The sequence below is a fragment of the Heloderma suspectum genome, chromosome W (genome assembly GCF_057233095.1).
Source record: "Heloderma suspectum isolate Gila_16-S chromosome W, 16-S_ref, whole genome shotgun sequence".
Lineage (NCBI taxonomy): Eukaryota > Metazoa > Chordata > Lepidosauria > Squamata > Helodermatidae > Heloderma > Heloderma suspectum.
The window spans coordinates 66,280,241-66,298,601 of NC_139475.1; the positions used below are offsets into that span (position 1 = coordinate 66,280,241).

Below are 18,361 nucleotides of genomic sequence, written 5' to 3' on the forward strand. Positions count from 1 at the left end.
TCAAACGCACTCGAGCGAGTGCAAATAATTCTGCTACTTGAGATGACAAACTTCTTGGTAATGGTGCAGCCTCTAATATTTTTCCTGAATTCTCTGCTACAACATATACTGCCAATGGCTGTCCCTCCGCACCCCTTTTGGCAGAACCGTCTACAAAACAACACTTTTCCCCTTTGCTTAAAGCTTGATCTGACCAATCTTGTCTCAGCTTGCTTTGTTTAAAACTTCTATTTCACGATCACGTGGTTCTCCTTCTCCCTTGAGCGGGAGGAGGGTGGCAGGATTGAGCGTATGGCTTTTTCTTTTTTTACTTGAATATGATCTTGGGTAAGTGCCCCGGATGCTGTTCCCCCCTTTTCATGGCAAAACAAAGTGGAGGATTTGCCATAATCTGGCAGCGCCAGGGCCGGGGCGCTTAGTAAAGCTGATTTTAGCTGGCAGATGTTTCTTCGTTCTTCAGGAGCCATTGCAAAGGCTCTGGAGTGGCCTGGTGATTTCTGCAAAATCCATAATCCATTGCCTGCAATACCCAGTCAAGCCCAGGAACCCTCTCAACTGCTTTTGGGTGATGGGTCTAGAGTATTTTTGAACTGCTTCTATTCTCTGACTAGTGAGTTCTCGGCCTCCCAGCCGAAGTCCAATGTACTAGATACAGCACCTTCCGCTGTACTCTCGCTCTCGCTCCCAACCAACTCTAAACCTCCCTCTACCCGTCATTCTGACGTTCCAACACTTTCTGCTCTCTGCTAAGTGGCGGGCCCTTGTCCCTGCCCCTGCCCAGTCCACTGACCTTCTTGCCTTTGATTCCCCTTCTGGGGACACTCATTTTTCCAATGACCAGGTTGCTTGCAATAATGGCACACGTCCCAGCTATACCCACCCCTCTGTCCTCCCTCATTTGTCCCTGCCCTTGCTCCGCTACCACATCCTCCCTGACCACGTCCACGACCAAACTCCCGTCCTCTCCCTCGGCCACACCCCGGGAACCTTGCTCCCGTAAGGGCTGCTGCCAACAACTTTGCCTCTAACTCTTTCTCAGAACCTTCTTCCGTTCCTTCTGCGCCTTCTCCTCCCTTCCATCAAACACATGCTTGCTATTGCCAACATCTTCGCCACGCCGTTTTCCTGCCACCCTGGCTGATGTTCCTTGAAATACTTTTGAAACGCCCTAGGCAAAAGAGGACATCACATTGCAAGGAGGAAGTTGCCGTGGTGTAAGTCTGAGGTTACACTTAGGTAAATAGAGGGTTCCTAAGTCTAAACCTCAGCAGGCAGTGATCTGACCATGACAGAGGAACTGAAGCAAAGTCCCCCACCTTCAGATCACCATCTCCCTGTCCAGCTGAGAAAACCAGGTCTAGAGTATGCCCCGCTACATGCGTCGGGCCAGTGACATGTTGGGACGGCCCCGTGGCTGTCATGGAGACCGTGAAATCCTGAGCCGCCCCAGGCAAGGTGCCCTCGGCATGAATGTTGAGATCCTCCAGCACCAACAGTCTGGGGGATCTCAGCAGCACACCCGAGACCACCTCCGTCAGCTCAGCTCAGGGAGTCTGTTGAGCAGCAGGGTGGGCGGTACGCCAACAGAATCCCCAATCTGTCCCGCTGGCCCAGCACAAGGCGCAAACTCTCCAGACCAGTAGTCACATGGACAGGGGGCCTGCAGAGGGGGAAGGAACTCCTATAGACCACAGCAACCCCCCCCCCCCCGGCCCTCAGGTCTTCCCTGATGCTCGACCAAGCACCCCTGTGGGCAGAGCTGGGAGAGACTGACTCCTCCCTGCTCACCCACCCAGGGTCTCGGTTATGCATGCCAGATCGGCTGCCTCATCCACTAATAAGTCATGGATGAGGGAGGTCTTCCTTTGAACCGATCTGGCACTTAAAAGCAGCATCCGGAGGCCCGAGGGCAGGCTGATAGGGCAACCACCATGCCTGCGGTTGGGGGGAGGGCCGGAACACGGCACAGCCATTAACTGTCTGGGCTGCGTTCCCCTTACCTGGCTAGCCCTCCTCCCAACACCATATCTCCCTCTACCCATCACTACACTGATTGCCCCACTCCCCCCTCCAGTCCCCCCAACTGGCCCAACATCCTCCCTCCCAGGCACATACTCAGGCCACCAGAAAGCCAGGCAGAGGAACGGGGTCCAGGTCCTGAAGCACTCACAGCTAGGTGGTCTCTGGCCCCTCTAGCAGCAGGAGAGCCCTCACAGCTGGAGCCAGGTTGGGGCCCTGCCCTCCCAGGCCAGGTGGAAAGAGCCAGGCAGAGGAATAGGGTCCAGGTCCTGCAGGGCTCACAGCTGGATGGTCTCTGGGTAGGTGGAGAAAGCACAGGGTCATTGCTGGTAAGTGATCATAGAATCCTAGAGTTAGAAGGGGTCATTTAGGCCACTGAGTCCAACCCCTTGCTCTGTGGTGCACAGACAGCATTGCAGGGGTCAGTTTGGATGTGCAGCACTCATCACAACAGCCAAGGAGAGTCCAAAATGCAGGCAACTCTGTTGATCTACATCTATGTGGGTGGGGTGAGGGCCAAGAGGCTGTGAGATTTCACCTGGGCTCCTGCTGGCTCCCTGAGCTGTCCTTCAGCCTTACTTCCATCTGCTCCTCCTCCCCTTGGCAAGTATTTAAGACATGGCTGCCAGAGGCAGCGCCTCTGTGTGCACCTCTGCGGTGCGCAAAGTGCAGCGCTGAGTGTGCACTTGGTGCCACACTTTGAGACGCACGAGGGACACATGATGAGTCCTTTCTTTTCTCTCTCTCCTGTTTAGGTTGTTGTGTCTATTTTAGGGATGTCAGAGAATTCCGTGGCGGATCTCGGTGAGGCCAAATGCCAGTGCATTCGGCCCCCCAAAATCCATTGCGGAATGGCCTGCCGCCCCCCCCGCCCCCCGTGGATCCCCCCCAGGATGAGACTTACCTGGGGCGGATGTTTCGGACGGCAGCAGCTCCAGCAGTGGCTTCGGCGGTGGCAGCGGTGGCGGCTGGTCTTCTGAACGGCTGCTGCCGCCGCCATTTGCAGTCTGTGTTTTTTTCTTTCCCCCCCCCCCCATAGACGTGATAGGCTGTGTAAATACTTACGTAGCCTATCACATATGGGTTTAAAAAAAAAAGCGCGTACGCAAATGGCAGCGGCTATGGCCGCCACCATTTGCGTTCCTTATTTTTCGCCATCTTAGTCTACGTAAATATTTACGTAGACTAAGACAAAGACAAGAAAGGGGAACGCAAATAGCACCCAGTACGCTATTTGCATTTCTCTTTCTTTTCTTCGTCTTAGTCTACGTAAATATTTACGTAGACTAAGATGGTGAAAAATAAGGAACGCAAATGGCGGCAGCTGTAGCCACCGCCATTTGCGTATGCATGTTGTTGTTGTTATTTTTACCCAGAGCCCTCCACGGCCGGAAATCCGGCTGCGGACGGCCCTAGCCTGGGCCTGGCTGGCTGCTCCGCGGAACTAAGGCCTTTATGGCTGCAAATGACATAGTGGACGCCATTTGCATCCGCAGTCAATCTGCCCAGCCAGTGATACAGCAATGGCAGCTGTATCGCTGGCGCTCCGGAGCTGGCTGGTGGGGAGGATCTTCCGATCCTCCATGGACTCCAGGGGACGGGATTCTTTTGAATCCGGCCTCACTGGGGTCCGTGGAGGATTTCTCTCCCATCCCTAGCCAGCACTGGGGCCCACCAGGCAAGACTGCATTTAGATAATTCAGGGGAGAACATATCTTCCCCAGGTGCTTTGCCGGATACCAGGCTGTGGAGTAAATGCTTGATCTCTGAGACTGAGATGGGTGGCCAGTCAGGGAGATCCATACAAGCAGGATTACCCTCTATAGGGGCGGGTCCCTGGAAAATGTTTTCAAAATGTTGTTGCCATAATGAACCAGGGATTTGAGATTCGAATTTGAGCATGGAAAAATGTAGCTCTGAATTGATCAAATTCCAAAATTTGATGTTATCTTTTTGTCTCGCCACCAGTCCCATCTCCACCCATCTTTGTCTAATAGACTCCGCCGCCTTCTTTTTCATTAGAGATTTATAAGATGAATGAGTTGTAATTAAAGTCTTATAACACTCCTCTGATCTAAAGTGCTTAAAGCTATGGGTAATCCTTGCTAATTCTTTTTTCATTTTCCTGCATTTCCTATCAGACCAACTGGTTCTACCTGGGTGGGGGCAGGCATGGGGCCAGATTGTACCAGAGAAAAGGTTTTAGGTACTTGGCAATTTGCTGATAACCCTCCAAGACCTCCAAATGACCCACTAAAATTTGAGTTCTCAGTCCCAGTAAAGTCGGGTTATATAACAAGTCACTAAACTCATGGGCTCAGACCATTTGAGCTGCCTGTGGCCGACAATGACCATTTCAAATGGATATGTGCTTTTTTTCTGAGTTGGCTTAACTGGCAATTGAATGACAAGCTTAACAGGAAGATGGTCACTCTCTGGACAGTCTTCAACACTGTAACTTTTTAATGACATCTGCTGTGAATTGCCAAGGAGATCATTTATTATAATATAAAGCTGTATGAGCTTGGCCAGTTTGTTCGTTTGGTATATTTACGTTATATAAACTGTTTTTTTATTCTCAGCGTCAGTTTTTAATGAACTTGTTTTAATGTTTGTATGGTTATTCTGTTTTATTGTGGCCTGATCTCTTAGCATTCTTTTAACTTTCTTATTTTCTATTTCTATTTTTTGTATAGCCCCCCGGATTCTGCTTTTAGGTGTTCATTTTTTGATGCTTTCGCTTTGGGCTTATGTTATATGTAACTGTATTGTAACTTATATTTGTAAAGGCCTTTGTGCTATGGACAAATAATAAACAAACAATTTATGTGTGTGTGTGTACGTGTGTGTGTTTACATGCACTGGTGTAGTGGAACCAGGGCTTGTAGGGACGCAGCACTGGGACTTTTTTATGAGCATCGATATACCACCCCTGTCAGACTTACCCGTGCCTTCTGAGCTGAGCTGCAGTCCTCACCATAGCTGGGGGAGACATGAATTTTCCCAGCAATGATATATGGTTCCTTGTCATCATGAAAAGTATTTGGGGGCAGCTTGGACCGGGATGGGCCATTTGCTTGACAAAAGACCTGCTCCTTGTCAAACTTTTGCAGAGGTATACAAAATTATGCATGGTGTAGAGAATGTGGATAGGGCAACATTTTTCTCCCTCTGTCATAATACCAGAATCCCAATGGGGTCATCCCATGAAGCAGACTGGTAGCAGATTCAGGACAGATAAAAGGGAGGACCAATTTGGATGGCTTTAAAAGGGGATTGACAAATTCATGGAGGAGATGGCTATCAATGGCTACGCGTCCTGATGGCTATGTGGCAGTATGCCTACATTGCTGGGGAACATGGGTGGGAGGGTGCTGTTGCCCTCATGTCCTGCTTGTGGGTTTCCCGTGGGCAGCTGGTTGGCCACTGTGTGAACAGAAAGCTGGACTAGATGGACCCTGGGTCTCATCCAGCAGGGCTCTTCTGAGGTTCCTATGTTCTTATGAGATGAATATGGCTAGAACAGGTTTGTTGATATGCATCACCCAGCTGCCTGCAAGTTTTGGACTCTCCTTGCAGCCAAGGCTGCTGAGAGTGTAACGGTGAGCAACTGCACTTCCAAATTTACCAGTACGCCATCTGTGTATTTTTACCCCCCACTCACAAAGAGCAGCTCATAGCATAATACCAGTTTATTAGCATCAGTTGACAGTCATAGAATGGTGTGCTTGCATAGGGCAGCCTCATGGTTAGTGACACAAGAGAAAGGGATCCAGAGAGGGCTACAACATGTCCCTGAACACCATAAGGCTGCAAGCATAAACTTTTCCCTGACTTTCTTTTCCCAGCTCCAGGGAGAACCGTTTTATCTCCAAAGTGAACAAACCAGTTCTAGCCATTTTCATCTCTGCCTGAACAGGTCTTTAGTGAAGAGGATGGGTCCTTTCATTGTCTATTTGAGACCAAGCCACCCCAAAATACTTTGGATCACAACAAGGATAGCTCACACCAGTATATGGTTGCTGGGGAAATCAATCCCCACCCCCAAGCTAGGATCCCAGCTAAGCTCAGAAGGAAGTCTGATGGGGGTGGTTATCCCTGCTAATAAAAAAGTTCCAGAGTTTTGACCCCTGCCTCCATTATAGCACTGTTCTCAGAGCTAAAAACTGAGCTGCGGGAAATGAACAATTATTGTCAGAGCCGTCCTGTATTTTTCCATGGGATCACTTCTGCCTTTTCTCTGACTGTGGACAATCCGGCTTGCCTCAAATGGACAGAAGAGTCGCACAACCGCTGCAACTGGGGAAAGTTCCAAAGTAGGTTTGGCATGCACAGGCAAACCTATCCATTGTTATCCTCACAACAACCCTGTGAGGTAGGTTGGGCTGAGAGTATGTGACTGGCCCAAAGTGACCCAGTGAGCTTCACAGCTGAGTGGGGACTTGAACCCAGATCTCCCAGCTCCCAGTGCCAGACTCTAACCACTACACCACACTGACTCTCTTAATTTAGTGCTAAAATGCTTTTCTGGATATATAAATGTATCTAATTAGCCCAATAGTGCTTAAATGAAAGAGTGTCATAGAACAGAACTAATTTTGAAAAACAGTTCAAATGAACAAATCTTGACATCTTCATCATCCCCTGCAGCATGTTCATTTTTTTATTTCCTCCTAATATCCACCCCTAAGACACTTTCAGTTTTAAAAAGTCTCGAATGCAATCAGGCAATAGCACTTAAAGAAGTACACTCTTTAGCATAAATAAATCGTAAAATGAGATATGAGGATCTGCAGCACCTACTGGATAGTATGCCAAACAAAGATGTTATTTTCATTACAGGAGACTGGAATGCTAAGGTGGGCAGTCAAACGACACCTGGAATTACAGGCAAGCATCATCTGGGAGAACAAAATGAAGCAGGACATAGGCTGATAGAATTTTGCCAAGACGACTCACTGTGCATGACAAACACTCTCTTCCAACAACCTAAGAGACGACTATACATGGACTTCACCAGGCGGTCGACACCGAAATCAGATTGACTACATCCTTCGTAGCCAAAGGTGGCGGACATCTATGCAGTCGGTAAAAACAAGACCTGGAGCTGATTGTAGTTCAGATCACGAACTTCTTATTGCACAATTTAGAATCAGACTAAAGAGAATAGGGAAGGCCCACAGATCAGTGAGATATGAGCTCACTAATATTCCTAATGAATATGCAGTGGAGGTGAAGAATAGATTTAAGGGACTGGATTTAGTAGATAGGGTCCCGGAAGAACTATGGACAGAGGTTCGCAACATTGTTCAGGAGGCGGCAACAAAAAACGTCCCAAAGAAAAAGAAAACCAAGAAGGCAAGATGGCTGTCTGCTGAGACCCTGGAAGCAGCCCAAGAAAGAAGGAAAGCAAAAGGCAACAGTGATAGGGGGAGATATGCCCAATTAAATGCAAAATTGCAGAGGTTAGCCAGAAGAGATAAGGAATTATTTTTAAACAAGCAATGCGCGGAAGCGGAAGAAGATAACAGAATAGGAAGGACAAGAGACCTCTTCCAGAAAATTAGAAACATCGGAGGTAAAGAGCCAGTGTGGTGTAGTGGCGAGAGTGTTGGACTGGGAGCCAGGAGATCTGGGTTCTAGTCCCCACTCGGCCATGGAAGCTCACTGGGTGACTTTGGGCCAGTCACAGACTCTCAGCCCAACCTACCTCACAGGGTTCTTGTTGTGAGGCTAAAATGGAGAGTAGGAGGGTTATGTATGCCACCTTGGGTTCCTCAAAAGAGGAAAAAAAGTGGGATATAAATGTAATAAATAAATAAATTCCGGGCAAAAATGGGTATGATCAAAAACAAAGATGGCAAGGACCTAACAGAAGCAGAAGATAGCAAGAAAAGGTGGCAAGAATATACAGAAGATCTGTATAGGAAGGATATAATATCGGGGATAGATTTGACGGTGTGGTCAGTGAGCTAGAGCCAGACATCCTGAAGAGTGAGGTTGAATGGGCCTTAAGAAGCGTTGCTAATAACAAGGCAGCAGGAGATGATGGTATCCCAGCTGGACTGTTTAAAATCTTGCAAGATGATGCTGTCAAGGTGATGCATGCCATATGCCAGCAAATTTGGAAAACACAAGAATGGCCAACAGATTGGAAAAAATCAACCTATATCCCCATACCAAAAAAGGGAAGCACCAAAGAATGTTCAAACTATTGAACAGTGGCACTTATTTCACATGCCAGTAAGGTAATGCTCAAGGTCTTGCAAGGTAGACTCCAGCAATTCATGGAACGAGAATTGCCAGATGTACAAGCTGGGTTTAGAAAAGGCAGAGGAACTAGAGACCAAATTGCCAATATCCTCTGGACAATGGAGAAAGTCAGGGAGTTTCAGAAAAACATCTATTTTTGTTTCATTGACTATTCTAAAGCCTTTGACTGTGTGGATCATAACAAATTGTGGCAAGTTCTTGGTGGTATGGGGATACCAAGTCATCTTATCTGCCTCCTGAGGAATCCGTATAACGACCAAGTAGCAACGGTAAGAACAGACCACGGAACAACGGACTGGTTTAAGATTGGGAAAGGAGTACGGCAGGGTTGTATACTCTCACCCTACCTATTCAACCTGTACGCAGAACACATCATGCGACGAGCTGGGCTTGATGAAGCCAAGGCTGGAGTTAAAATCGCTGGAAGAAACATCAACAATCTCCGATATGCAGACAATACCACTTCGATGGCTGAAAGTGAGGAGGAGCTGAGGAACCTCATGACGAAGGTGAAAGAAGAAAGTGCAAAAGCTGGGTTGCAGTTAAACCTCAAAAAAACCAAGATTATGGCAACCAGCTTGATTGATAACTGGCAGATAGAGGGAGAAAATGTGGAGGCAGTGACAGACTTTGTCTTTCTAGGCGTAAAGATTACTGCAGACGCTGACTGCAGCCAGGAAATCAGAAGACGTTTCCTTCTTGGGAGGAGAGCAATGACAAATCTTGATAAAATAGTGAAGAGCAGAGACATCACACTGACAACAAAGGTCCGCATAGTGAAAGCAATGGTATTCCCCATAGTAACCTATGGCTGTGAGAGCTGAACCATAAGGAAGGCTGAGCGAAGGAAGATAGATGCTTTTGAACTGTGGTGCTGGAGGAAAATTCTGAGAGTGCCTTGGACTGCAAGAAGATCAAACCAGCCCATCCTCCAGGAAATAAAGCCAGACTGCTCACTTGATGGAATGATATTAAAGGCAAAACTGAAGTACTTTGGCCACATCATGAGAAGACAGGACACCCTGGAGAAGATGCTGATGCCAGGGACACTGGAAGGCCAAAGGAAGAGGGGCCGACCAAGGGCAAGACGGATGGATGATATTCTGGAGGTGACGGACTCAACCTTGGGGGAGCTGGGGGTGGCGACAGCCGACAGGAAGCTCTGGCGTAGGCTGGTCCATGAAGTCATGAAGAGTCGGAAGCGACTGACCGAATAAACAACAACAAAAAAGAAACCCCAAAGCCCACAGACTCCACGTGGCCTGAGGGGGTCGCTCCACAGTGAATTCTTAGAAATTCAAGTTCATTTTAGCCCATCTTGATTTTCTCAAGCAGCCCTAGTCATGACTAACTAAAGTCCAATTTATTTCAATGGGACTACTCTAAGTCAGACTCACATTGGATACTACCTACGCCTCAGGATAAGCATTTCAACCTTTTAGAATGTGGGAAAAGCTGCACCAAAGCCAGGAAAGGTGTGAGGCCAGAAGAAAAGGGGCAGAGCTCTCTGGGGAGGGCTGGATTTGGCCCCTAGGCTGAGGTTCCCCATCCCTGTTCTATCTGATCAAAAGTGCAGTTTTAGGATGGGAGTTGGGGAAAAACCTATAATTTAGCTCACAGAAAGATTGTGCTGACGTGAATTCCCTTTAGCCAGGAGGCAGAAAGGTATGACAGCAAAGTCTGTACTAACTCTGATGGGGTTCACATTTTTGGGATATGTGCGTGAGTGCGTATGTATGTATGTATATGTGTGTGTGTGTGCATACACACATACACACACACACACACACAGAGTATATATGATGCTATCTCCTGGCCATCAGCTCCCATTAAGAAAGGGGTGAGGGACTTCAGGTCTGGGGGCCAAATCCAGCCTGGTTTTCCCAGATGGCCCCACCCTTTTCCCTTAGCCCTGCCCCTTTCCTCTGACTGCCAATCATTGGGTGGTTTCCCACCTTTTGTGCAGTTTTTCCCCTGTTCTCAGAGGTTGAAATCCCCCTCCTAAATTGTAGTGACTGGCAGGAAGAGCTTGAAGCTACAATTTGCTGGGATCTTCTGAATTTTGGCCCCACCCCTTTTCCCTTTGGCCCTCTCATGGGACCACACCCATGAGAGTTTCTCCAAAAATGAATCCTGCTTTCAGGATAAAAGACATTCCCCACCACTGCATGAAGAAACGTTTCCTGGGGCTGCTGAGTGACAATTTAGGCATTTCCCTCACACAAGGAAGGTGTGGCCAGATTTGGCCAGGAAGCTTAGCTGGGCCACAATTCCCAACAGTGTGTGCAAGCGTGATGTAGAAAGGAGGTGTGTGTGTGTTCAGATTTGAACATGGGGTGACGGTGGTGATTTTCTTGAGTCCTCCAGGCCAGCCTGATCGTGTGGTTGTGGTTCTAGAATACATGGCAGGAAAGAAAGAAAGAAAGAAAGAAAGAAAGAAAGAAAGAAAGAAAGAGAGAGAGATGGAGACGGATGGATGGACGGACGGAAAGATGGATGGATGGATGGAAAGATGGATGGATGGATGGAAAGATGGATGGATAGATGGAAAGACAGATGGATAGAAAGATGGATAGATGGACAGAGGGATGGATGCATAGTTGGATGGAAAGAAGGGAAGATAGATGGATGGAAGGAAAGATGGACAAATAGATTGATAGATGGATAGATGGACGGACGGATGCATGGAAAGTTGGAGAGATGGATGAATAGATGTAAAGATAGATGGATGGATGGAAAGATGGAAGGATAGATGGATGGATGGAAAGATGGATGGACGGACGGATAGACGGACGGATGGAAAGACGGATAAAAGGGAGGATGGATGGAAAGATGGATGGATGGATGGATGGGCGGACGGATGGATGGATAGAAGGATGGATGGATGGACAGATGGAAGGATGGATGGATGGATGGGTGGAAAGACGGATAAATGGACAGATGGATGGACAGATGCATAGATGGATGCATGATGGATGGATGGAAAGATGGATGGATGGACGGACGGAAGGATAGATGGACGGACGGATGGAAAGACGGATAAAAGGGAGGATGGATGGACAGATGGATGGGTGGAAAGATGGATGGATCGATGGAAAGATGGACGGACGGACGGATGGGTGGATGGATGGATAGAAGGACGGATGGATGGACAGATGGATGGATGGATGGGTAGAAAGACGGATAAATGGATGAATGAATGGACAGATGGATGCATGGATGGAAACATGGATAGATGGAAAGATGGATTGATGGATGGATGGACAGACAGATGGACGGGTGGATGGGTGGACAGTCAGATGGACGGACAGATGGGTGGAAAGACGGATAAAAGGGAGGATGGATGGATGGACAGAAAGATGGATGGATGGATGGATAGATGGAAAGATGGATGGATGGATGGATACATGGATGGATGGACAGATGGACGGACGGATACATGGATGGAAACATGGATACATGGATGGATAGATGGAAAGATGGATTGATGGATGGATAGACAGAAAGATGGATTGATGGATGTATAGACGGAAAGATGGATGGATGGATAGAAAGATGGATGGATGGATGGACGGATGGAAAGGTGGATGAATGGATGGACGGATGGAAAGGTGGATGGATCGATGGATGGATGGATGGATGGATGGATGGATGGATGGACGGATGGGCAGATGGATGGATGGATGGATGGATGGATGGATGGACGGATGGGCAGATGGATGGATGGACGGATGGACAGATGGATAGAAGGATGGATGGATGGACAGATGGATGGATGGGTGGGTGGAAAGACGGATAAAAGGGAGGATGGATGGACAGAAGGATGGACAAATGCATAGATGGATGGTTGGATGGATGGATGGATGGATGGATGGAAAGATGGATGGACAGACGGACGGATGCATGGATGGAAACATGGATAGATGGAAAGATGGATTGATGGGTGGATGGGTGGACAGATGGACAGACGGATGGATGAACAGACAGATGGACGGGTGGATGGGTGGACAGACAGATGGACGGACAGATGGGTGGAAAGATGGATAAAAGGGAGGATGGATGGATGGATGGATAGATGGATAGATGGGTGGACAGATGGATGGATGGATACATGGATGGAAACATGGATACATGGATGGATAGATGGAAAGATGGATTGATGGATGGATCGACGGAAAGATGGATGGATGGATGGACAGACTGATAGATGGACAGAGGGCTGCATGGATGGATGGATGGATCGATGGATAGTTGGACAGATGGACGGACCGATGGATGGAAAGATGGACAGATGGATGGACAGACGGACGGATGCATGGATGGAAACATGGATAGATGGAAAGATGGATTGATGGATGGATGGGTGGACAGATGGACAGATGGATGGATGGACAGACAGATGGACGGACAGGTGGGTGGAAAGACGGATAAAAGAGAGGATGGATGGATGGACGGAAAGATGGATGGAAAGATGGATGGAAAGATGGATGGATGGAAAGATGGATACATGGATGGATAGACGGAAAGATGGATGGATGGATGGATGGATACATGGATGGATAGACAGAAAGATGGATGGATGGATAGATGGAAAGATGGATTGATGGATGGATAGATGGAAAGATGGATTGATGGAGGGATAGACAGAAAGATTGATGGATGGATGGATGGATGGATGGATGGAAAGATGGATAGTTGGATGGAAAGATGGACAGATGGATGGATGGAAAGATGTATAGATGGATGGCTAGATGGACAGATGGATGGACGGATGGGTGGAAAGACAGATGGAAGGATGGAAAGGTGGATGGATCGATGGAAAGATGGATGGATAGATGGATGGAAGGATGGATGGATGGAAGGAAAGACAGGTGGGTGGATGGATGGAAAGACAGGTGGATGGATGGAAAGACAGGTGGATGGAAGGAAAGATGGATGGAAAGATAAATGGATAGATGGAAAGGTAAATGGATGGATGGAAAGATGGAAATACAGATGGATGGATGGATGGTTGGATGGATAAATGGATGGATGGATAGCCCTTGAAATTGCAATCCAGACAAGACCAAGAGTGCATTGCAGAGACAAATTGTTCCTGGATTGTACCTCTGCAGATTGAACACAAGCGGAAGCTGCAATAAATGTTTGCAGTGTGCCCTCACCTCCTAACAGGCTTCTGGCAGCATTGAACTCTTCACCCCAGTTCTCCAGTTTTCCAACAACGGGAAGCCTCCTTTGAGAATGAGCCATTCCGCAGAGCATCCACACCGGGAGAAACCCATTGAGCCGATCAGAATCAATGCCGCAATGTATCCAGGCGGGCTTGATTTAAAGGACGCATGAGGCCGAAGCGGTGAGTCCCGCAAAGGTTTAGTGCAGGGTTGGGGAACCTGCAGACATTGTGGGACTACAACTCCCACCATCCTTGACCATTGGCTGTGCTGGGTGGGGCTGATGGGAATTAGAGTCCAACCATAGCTGTGGAGTGCCACCAGTTCCCCAAACCCTGGCTTAATGTTCAGCCTCCTGGATGCTGGTGGAGGGTTCTCTGGTGTTGCGGCAGGCTTGGATCCATTTCTCACAGCATGGTCAGGCTAGTGGGGGTGGAGCTAGTTCAAGGCTGCAATGGGAAGGTCTCGACATTTTGTTGCATCACTTGGAACACGGATCTTGACATGTAAGGGGGTATGTGGTCCCTGATTTAAGCAACTGAGAATATGCTCAGGTCAATCTGCCCAATCAGGTCAATTACTCCACTTCACAGGGGTCTCCAACCTTTTGGAATTTGGAGAGAGTGCCATAGGTGCCATCACAAAATGGTGGGCACAGCCAGTCACAAAACACCTATTTCCCAGATGGCAAACTGGTGAGGCTAAAAGAAAAAGAACTTGGTCAAGAAACTAAGCACAAGACAGAGGAGGGGTCTGAGCCATCACATGCCAAATTGCAATTCTACCCCCACAAAGCACAGCAAAATACTCATTTCACAGTAGGCAAACTGATGATGCTCAGAGATATACACCACACACACACATACACACACATATGCAGAGGCACTCTTGGAAATTAATATGGTGCTGGAGGGCAGCACTTTATTTTGCTGTATGCCAACCTCCCAATTAATTATTTTGTAATTAGAAACACATGTTTTTTAAAAATGAACAAAATCAGGAGAAGCAAAGAGGCAGGAGGGTGCCAGGGGAGGTGACTGTGGGCACACTGGATTTGTCAAGAATAAATCCTGCCAGACGAATCTGAGCTCATATTTTGATCAGGTCACCTCCCTTGTGGACTGTGGGAATGCTGTGGACATCATATACCTCGACTTCAGCAAAGCTTTCAACAAAGCGCCCCATGATATCCTGATGAGCAAACTAGCTCAAAGTGGGCCAGATGAAACAACGATCCGGTGGATCCACAGTTGGCTACAGAATCGGACTCAAAGAGTGCTTATCAATGGGACCTTCTCAAACTGGGGAGAGGGAACGAGCGGGGTACCGCAGGGCTCAGTCCTGGGCCCAGGGCTCTTCCACATTTTTATTAATGACTTGGAGGAGGAGGTGCAGGGAATGCTGATCAAATTTGCGGATGACACAAAATGGGGCGGGATAGCTAATACTTTGGAAGACAGAAACAAAATTCAAAGTGATCTTGATAGGCTGGAGTGCTGGGCAGAAGACAACAGAATGACTGTCAGAGCAATACGACAATGGAACCAATGACCTGGGGAGGCAGTGGGCTCTCCCACACTGGAGGCATTCAAGGCGAGGCTGGACAGCCACCTGTCGGGGATGCTCTGACCTGGATTCCTGCACTGAGCAGGGGGTTGGACTCGATGGTCTTGTAGGCCTCTTCCAACCTTACTGTTCTATGATTCTATGGAGCTCCCAGGGCTGCACATGTCTTGGGGAAGGAAGAGGTGTAGTGTAGCAAAACCCATCCTGTGCAGGAGGGGCATTGCTAGGCTCTTAAAAAATTCAAGGTTGAGGCCCATAGGATGCAAACTTGCATAACATTTGCACATGTGAACTTATATCTATATATGCACATTTAGAAGTCATGACAAGGATTCATTTCAATCCCACAGAAGGCAAAGCCAGCCGGTTAATTTCTCAACCCAAACCGTCCCCAAATGAAATAGAAATATTCAATTCGCTTGTACTCCACCCCAGACAATCCCAAATTAATAGCTCCTCCTCTCCAATTACAATTAATTTGCAGTGGTGTGGGGGGAAAAAAGAAGCAAAACAGAGAGTGACTTCAAAAGAGGGAACTTCTTTGAAACGAGGGAACTGGTGAAACGGAAGCTAAAAGGGGGAGTCAAGAGGATTAAATCCCTCCAGAATGCTTGGAGATTACTAAAAAAAATCCACAGTACTAGAAGCCCAGCTAAAATGCATACCACAGGTTAGGAAAGGCAGCACCGAGTCCAGGAGGTCTCAGGCATGGTTGACGAGCAGTGTTAAGGGAGCTACTAGAAAAAAAGAGGGCTTCCTTCAGAAAGTGGAAATCTTGCCCAAGTGAGGAAAACGAAAGGCAGCACAAGCTTGCACAAAGGCGATGCAAGCAGGCAGTAAGAGATGCGAAAAAGCATTTCGAAGAGCATATCGCTAGCAACACCAAGGCCAACACTAAAGAATTCTTTAAATACATCAGAAGCAGGAAACCAGCTAGGGAGGCCGTTGGACCGCTGGATGACAATGGAGTGAACGCAGTACTGAAGGAGGACAAGGAGATTGCGGAGAAGCAGAACGAATTCTTCTCATCCATCCACATTGCAGAAGACATAGGACAGATACCTGTGCCTGAACGGATGTTTCCAGGAAGGGAGTCTGAGGAACTGAGGCAAATTGTGGCGAGAAAAGATGACGTTCTCAACCTTACTAATAAACTGAAAGCTAATAAATCACCGGGCCCAGATGATACCCATCCTAGAGTTCTCAAAGAACTCACATATGAAATTGCTGATCTTCTAACCAAAGTATGCAACATGTCCCTAAGATCAGCCTCTATACCAGAGGAGTGGAAGATGGCCAATGTAACACTAATTTTCAAAAAGGCATCCGGGGGGATCTGGGAAATTATGGGCTGGTTAGCTTAACGTGAGTTCCAGGTAAATTGGTTGAAGGCATTATTAAAGATGAAATTAGTAAGCATGTAGAAGGACAAGCCCCGCTGAAAAAGAATCAACACGGCTTCTGCAAAGGTAAGTCCTGTCTCACTAACCTTTTACAGTTCTTTGAGGGTGTCAAACATGCAGACAGGGGTGTTGTGAGTGAACAGGGGGAGAAATGACAAGACGACACCAATCAATTTGGGATGAACAGGGCCACATTTATTGACAGATTACAATCTGCGAAGAAAGCACCGGCGGGCACACCGCAAACAAGACCAACATGACAGGTGTAGAGTGAGGCATTCGTTGTCTGTGGCAAGGCGTCCACCCTCACCCACCAACCGGACATACCCAGTTCTGGGCTGGGAGACCTTCCCCTGTCACCCCCTCTTGAGCCACAGAACCCGAGTGGGTGAGGAGGGTTGGTCTCAAAGGTAAGCCGTATCTCCCAACTGGGGCCACAAAACCCTGAGCCGGAAGCCTCGGGCCTTACCAGTCACCTGAAACGGTGCCTACAAATGCTCACCTGTCCACTCCCCCAGTGGAGAGCCTGCCTGGAGCCGCCACAGGAGGGCGACAAGCCTCTGCTTATTCGCTCTCCCCCCACCTGCGCAGTAAACACTCCCAAATGCCCCTTCGCAGATCGGCCAAAAAGACATCATTGCCTAGTTCGGTGAGATGAACACCGTCCGCCCTGTAGAGTATCCCCCGAGCAGGAGAAATGTCGGGGTGGATGATGGTCTGGTCGCCCTGTTTGATCAGGAAGTTCCTGATCTCTCTGTTGACCTTTTTACGGGCCTTATGCATGGCACGAAGATCCAAGCCATCCCTCCAAGCCACTCTAGGCAACAGGTTGGATCAGATAATGGTGATTCCCGGCCAGCAATGCCAAATCAGCTGCAAGTCCTCCCAAGCTTGAAGAATCAGGGCATTGCCTTTCAGCAAGCCTAGATCGTTCCCCCCTAAGTGCAACACTAGAATCTGTGGGGGAACCTTCACCAGCCCTTGCTGGAATTAGGGATGTACAAAAGTTCCGCCACGGAACTCAGGGAGGCCGAATGCCAGCGCATTCGGCCCCCCTGAAATCAGTGACGGAACGGCCCGCCACCCCCCCGCCACCCCCTGGGATGAGACTTACCTTGGGCGGATCTTCCTGGCGGCGGCAGCGGCGGCGGTTCCGGCGGCGGCTCCAGCGGCGGTTCGGCGGCAGCGGCTGCGGTGGCTGGTCTTCCAACCGGCTGCCGCCGCCATTTCCAGGTTAAAAAAAAAAAACGTGATAGGCTACGTAAAGATTTACGTAGCCTATCACGGCTAGATTTTAAAAAAACACCGTGATAGGCTACGTAAATCTTTACGTAGCCTATCACGGCTGACTTAAAAAAAACAAAACCCCCCCGCACGTATGCAAATGGTGGCGGCCATGGCCGCCGCCATTTGCATTCGTTATTTTGGCATGTCTTAGTCTACGTAAACATTTACGTAGACTAAGACGGCGAAAATAAGGGGAACGCAAATAGCGTAGACGCTATGCTATTTGCGTTCCCCTTATTTTTGCCGTCTTAGTCTATGTAAATGTTTCATAGACTAAGACATGCCAAAATAAAGAATGCAAATGGTGGTGGCCATGGCCGCCGCCATTTGCGTACGCGCGTTTTTTTGTTTTTGTTTTAAATCAGCTGTGATAGGCTACGTAAACATTTACGTAGCCTATCACGGCTGACTGCAGGGACGCAAACGGCGGCAGCTATGGCTGCCGCCATTTGCGTCCCTGCTAGCCAGCAGCCGGATGTCTGGCTGCTGGCAGAGCCGGCTGGCGGCTCCGCAGAATTGCTGCGGAGCACAGCTGGCCGGCCAGGATTCCGGGGGGGAGGAACGGAGCGCCTCCCCCCCGGCCAGGATTCTGGAGGGAGGGACGGAACGCCTCCCCCCCACCATCAACATAATCCGCGGAAA

At 48.5% G+C, this 18,361-nt stretch overlaps 1 protein-coding gene and 1 pseudogene across 1 annotated transcript; both read right to left on the reverse strand.

Moving 5' to 3' along the window:
• Window positions 1-1,024: 1,024 nt before the first annotated feature.
• LOC146334118 (uncharacterized) lies at window positions 1,025-12,207 on the reverse strand (the record flags this gene model as incomplete). Its single annotated transcript, XM_084824927.1, has 5 exons — window positions 1,025-1,168; window positions 1,377-1,481; window positions 4,965-5,123; window positions 10,779-10,977; window positions 11,009-12,207. Coding segments are annotated over 5 exons (1,806 nt in total), but the record flags the coding sequence as incomplete, so codon positions are not given.
• A 7-nt stretch (window positions 12,208-12,214) lies between these two features.
• Window positions 12,215-17,215, reverse strand: LOC146334119 (uncharacterized; annotated as a pseudogene).
• Window positions 17,216-18,361: the final 1,146 nt, after the last annotated feature.